The sequence below is a fragment of the Diaphorina citri genome, unplaced genomic scaffold, assembly GCF_000475195.1.
Source record: "Diaphorina citri unplaced genomic scaffold, Diaci psyllid genome assembly version 1.1 scaffold6601, whole genome shotgun sequence".
Taxonomy (NCBI): Eukaryota; Metazoa; Arthropoda; class Insecta; order Hemiptera; family Psyllidae; genus Diaphorina; species Diaphorina citri.
This window is the reverse complement of record NW_007383977.1, coordinates 7,021-12,509: the sequence shown is the minus strand read 5'-3', so window position 1 is coordinate 12,509 and position 5,489 is coordinate 7,021. Positions and strand designations below refer to the sequence as shown.

General features: G+C 37.6%; 1 protein-coding gene across 1 annotated transcript in view; it reads left to right on the top strand.

Annotated features, from left to right (window-relative positions):
• Nucleotides 1–104: 104 nt before the first annotated feature.
• Nucleotides 105–5,489, top strand: part of LOC103522023 (myogenesis-regulating glycosidase-like) — a gene marked incomplete at its 5' end in the record, with an annotated part of 12,008 nt that continues 6,623 nt past the window's right edge. Inside the window, 3 exons of the mRNA XM_008487133.3 lie at nt 105–359; nt 1,659–1,771; nt 2,135–2,178. Of these exons, the coding sequence (XP_008485355.1) occupies nt 105–359; nt 1,659–1,771; nt 2,135–2,178 (412 nt within the window). The remainder of the gene's footprint in view (nt 360–1,658; nt 1,772–2,134; nt 2,179–5,489) is intronic.

Here is a 5,489-nt window from a genome sequence, read left to right as displayed (position 1 = left end):
AGTCTGATAGGTATACTGTGTCAATGGGCAACTCAAAATATTGAGCAGTTCTAAATAAAGATTTATTTTGTTTCTCTCAATTAAAATTCCTTTTTGTATGGCAGGCATTTGAAATCATTTTTTTCTTTTTCCCTGGCAGGAACTCAGAGTGGACCTACCACGTCGGTTTGCCCACCCTAATCACCACCCTCCTCATGATGAACATTGCCGGCTACCCATTCGTTATGCCAGATATGATAGGAGGTAATGTGTATGAGGGCACAACCTGTTCTGAAGAGATGTTCATACGCTGGACGCAGGCCAATGTGTTTATGCCAATTCTGCAGTTCTCCATTGAGCCTTGGGAATATAGCACGAAGGTAAGACGGGGTCCGTTCGTCCGTCCGTTTGTTTGGTTGTTTCTTTGTTCTTACTTCGGAAAGAGAAAGTGGAAAATTTGAGTGAAAGAGGGGAAAAAGAGAAGACTGTAAATTTTGTAAGATTGTAAAAGAGAAAGAAGGAGGAGAAGAAGAAGAAGAAGGAGAGGGAAGAAAGAGACCAGACACCCAAAAAATAAAGTATCTATCTTTTTCCAGCTTCCCTCCTAGCGCCAATTTCTTCCCTGAAATTTCTTGGAGAGGAAAAAAAACCCGTTTTTCAATGGGGAAACTGCTTTCTCCAGCCAGTCCTTTGGGAGATTTCCATTGAATAACATCCCCCATTCGTGCGCGTTTTTTCCCGGAAAAATTTCGCGCTTCGCGTAAAAAATAACTTTTGTCGTACGTATTTTTCCCTTCGTTTGTCATTTGCATCTTCGAACTTTTTGGAGTTTTTTTGAGAAAAAATAAGGTGTGTTTCGGATTTTTATGTCATCGAAAAATTTCTAAATCATGATGCTTTTTTTTTTAATTTGTATTATGTAACCAGTAAGGAACTTTTTTGTGGAGCGGAAACTGGCGGAAAGCCTCTTCACAAAATTTGTTACCATCACAACTTAAGTAGAGCCCCAATTTACTGATTCTGCCATTTCTATAGATTTTCTTTTCACTCTGGTGTCTCTGGTAATGCCGCCACTGGTCGCTACTCATTCAGAAGTACAGGGTTTGTTTGGTTGTTTGTTCGTCTGTTTGTTTGTTCGTTCGTTTTTCATGCCAGATATGATAGGAGGTAATGTATATGAGGGCACAACTTGTTCTGAAGAGATGTTCATACGCTGGACGCAGGCCAATGTGTTTATGCCGATCCTGCAGTTTTCCATTGAGCCTTGGGAATATAGCTCTAAGGTAAGACAGGGTTTGTTTGTTTGGTTGTTTGTTCGTCTGTTTGTTTGTTTGTTCGTTCGTTTTTCATGCCAGATATGATAGGAGGCAATGTGTACGAGGACACAAATGTGTTTATGCCGATTCTGCAGTTTTCCATTGAGTCTTGGAAATATAGCACGAAGGTATTCACGAAGATAAGTGTTTGTTTGTTCGTTCGTCGATTCGTTTCACCTTAGGTAAGACTGTGTTTGTTTGGTTGTTCGTCCGTTTGTTTGTATGGTTGCTTGTTTGTTCATTTGTCTTTTTGTTTGCCAAAACAGTTTATTTTTTTAGCAGTTTTCCAGCCACCCAAAATTTTCTCCGATTTCCAGGTCTTAAATTTGAGTTTTACAATCATTTTAAATTTTACTTCTTCAGGCAGTCGAGGTGACTCGGAAGTTCGTGGACCTACATTACGCCTACTCAGGCGTTATTGTGGACGCCATGAAGCGAGCTGTGAAGGATGGGACCCCGGTTAATCCGCCCATCTGGTGGTAAGACAGGGTTTGTTTGTTTGCTTGATCGTTTGTTTGTTCGTTCGTCGGTTTGTTTCACCTTAGGTAAGACTGTGTTGGTTTGGTTGTTCGTCCGTTTGTTTGTATGGTTGTTTGTTTGTTCATTTGTCTTTTTGTTTGCCAAAACAGTTTATTTTTTTAGCAGTTTTCCAGCCACCCAAAATTTTCTCCGATTTCCAGGTCTTAAATTTGATTTTTACAATCATTTTAAATTTTACTTCTTCAGGCAGTCGAGGTGACTCGGAAGTTTGTGGACCTACATTACGCCTACTCGGGCGTTATTGTGGACGCCATGAAGCGAGCTGTGAAGGATGGGAGCCCGGTTAATCCGCCCATCTGGTGGGTTGACCCAACGGACCCTATAGCCCTGGCCTGCGATGACCGTAAGTGAAACTTTGGCAACACTTTTTTTTTTGGTTGGTAGGTAGGTACCTTTTAATTTTAATTTTATAAGTTTCCATTTATTGATTTTTCAGAACACAACTCTCTCATCAAAAAAAATAGTTAACAAATGGTATACCCATCCGTAAAAGCCGAAGCTTGTGCCACGGATGGGGAGTTCATTAAATATAATTTCAGTTTCATTCTCAGATAGTACCTATGCTCATGTAAATTTTCAATATCATCATTGTAGATATTATATATGTAATAATGATATCTATGCAATCAGTATTATATATTAACAAAAATAAAAAAATAAAATAAACAATATGCTTGACTTTCCCAATTTCCATGTATCCTAGTCTAAAGTATGTTTAGGTATGTATTTATTTATTTTTTTTTTTTATCATTATTATTTTTTTCCATCCAAAAAAATCAAATTTGATTATTATTTTATTTTTATAAAAAGATTAACACAAGTAGTTGTTCCTTATGTGAAGATAATTATCTGTTTTTAAAAACTCTATGAATAAAGGCTTTAAACGTTTTTTTAATAGAATTGATGGAATGTTGGTTAGATCATCGGGCATGGTATTCAATAGAATCGAACTTAAATATATATAATGTCTTTTAATTATGGTTTTGTGAAGAGGTATAACTTTGGCAGATCCAGTTTGTCTGGTAGTTGATTCTACTCTTGCAACTGTATCTGTGAGATGTGTTTTATTTATAAAATATAAAATTTTGAAAAGATAGAGCTGATTAATATCAAATACTTCAAATTCTTTATAAATCAATTCAGAAGAATACATACGATCTTTGGATAATATAATTCGTATTACTGCAGTTCTCCATTGAGCCTTGGGAATATAGCACGAAGGTAAGACACTGTCTGTTTGTTTGTTCGTCTGTTTGTTTGTTCGTTCGTTTTTCATGCCAGATATGATAGGAGGTAATGTGTATGAGGGCACAACCTGTTCTGAAGAGATGTTCATACGCTGGACGCAGGCCAATGTGTTTATGCCGATCCTGCAGTTCTCCATTGAGCCTTGGGAATATAGCACGAAGGTAAGACACTGTCTGTTTGTTTGTTCGTCTGTTTGTTTGTTCGTTCGTTTTTCATGCCAGATATGATAGGAGGTAATGTGTATGAGGGCACAACCTGTTCTGAAGAGATGTTCATACGATGGACGCAGGCCAATGTGTTTATGCCAATTCTGCAGTTCTCCATTGAGCCTTGGGAATATAGCACGAAGGTAAGACACTGTCTGTTTGTTTGTTCGTCTGTTTGTTTGTTCGTTCGTTTTTCATGCCAGATATGATAGGAGGTAATGTGTATGAGGGCACAACCTGTTCTGAAGAGATGTTCATACGATGGACGCAGGCCAATGTGTTTATGCCAATTCTGCAGTTCTCCATTGAGCCTTGGGAATATAGCACGAAGGTAAAACAGGGTTTGTTTGGTTGTTTGTTCGTCTGTTTGTTTGTTCGTTCGTTTTTCATGCCAGATATGATAGGAGGTAATGTGTATGAGGGCACAACCTGTTCTGAAGAGATGTTCATACGATGGACGCAGGCCAATGTGTTTATGCCAATTCTGCAGTTCTCCATTGAGCCTTGGGAATATAGCACGAAGGTAAGACACTGTCTGTTTGTTTGTTCGTCTGTTTGTTTGTTCGTTCGTTTTTCATGCCAGATATGATAGGAGGTAATGTGTATGAGGGCACAACCTGTTCTGAAGAGATGTTCATACGCTGGACGCAGGCCAATGTGTTTATGCCGATCCTGCAGTTCTCCATTGAGCCTTGGGAATATAGCACGAAGGTAAGACGGGGTCTGTTCGTTCGTCCGTTTGTTTGGTTGGTTGTTTCTTTGTTCTTACTTTTGTTTGTTTGTTTGTTTGTTCGTTCGTCTGTTTGTTTTACCATAACTCCCGACCAGTCATACGATGGACCCAGGTTCTGCAGTTCTCTATTGAGCCTTGGGAATATAGCACAAAGGTAAGACAGGGTTTGTTTGGTTGTTTGTTCGTCTGTTTGTTTGTTCGTTCGTTTTTCATGCCAGATATGATAGGAGGTAATGTGTACGAGGGCACAACTTGTTTTTCTGAAGAGATGTTCATACGCTGGACGCAGGCCAATGTGTTTATGCCGATTCTGCAGTTCTCCATTGAGCCTTGGGAATATAGCTCTAAGGTAAGACAGGGTTTGTTTGTTTGCTTGATCGTTTGTTTGTTCGTTCGTCGGTTTGTTTCACCTTAGGTAAGACTGTGTTTGTTTGGTTGTTCGTCCGTTTGTTTGTATGGTTGTTTGTTTGTTCATTTGTCTTTTTGTTTGCCAAAACAGTTTATTTTTTTAGCAGTTTTCCAGCCACCCAAAATTTTCTCCGATTTCCAGGTCTTAAATTTGATTTTTACAATCATTTTAAATTTTACTTCTTCAGGCAGTCGAGGTGACTCGGAAGTTTGTGGACCTACATTACGCCTACTCGGGCGTTATTGTGGACGCCATGAAGCGAGCTGTGAAGGATGGGAGCCCGGTTAATCCGCCCATCTGGTGGGTTGACCCAACGGACCCTATAGCCCTGGCCTGCGATGACCGTAAGTGAAACTTTGGCAACACTTTTTTTTTTGGTTGGTAGGTAGGTACCTTTTAATTTTAATTTTATAAGTTTCCATTTATTGATTTTTCAGAACACAACTCTCTCATCAAAAAAAATAGTTAACAAATGGTATACCCATCCGTAAAAGCCGAAGCTTGTGCCACGGATGGGGAGTTCATTAAATATAATTTCAGTTTCATTCTCAGATAGTACCTATGCTCATGTAAATTTTCAATATCATCATTGTAGATATTATATATGTAATAATGATATCTATGCAATCAGTATTATATATTAACAAAAATAAAAAAATAAAATAAACAATATGCTTGACTTTCCCAATTTCCATGTATCCTAGTCTAAAGTATGTTTAGGTATGTATTTATTTATTTTTTTTTTTTATCATTATTATTTTTTTCCATCCAAAAAAATCAAATTTGATTATTATTTTATTTTTATAAAAAGATTAACACAAGTAGTTGTTCCTTATGTGAAGATAATTATCTGTTTTTAAAAACTCTATGAATAAAGGCTTTAAACGTTTTTTTAATAGAATTGATGGAATGTTGGTTAGATCATCGGGCATGGTATTCAATAGAATCGAACTTAAATATATATAATGTCTTTTAATTATGGTTTTGTGAAGAGGTATAACTTTGGCAGATCCAGTTTGTCTGGTAGTTGATTCTACTCTTGCAACTGTATCTGTGAG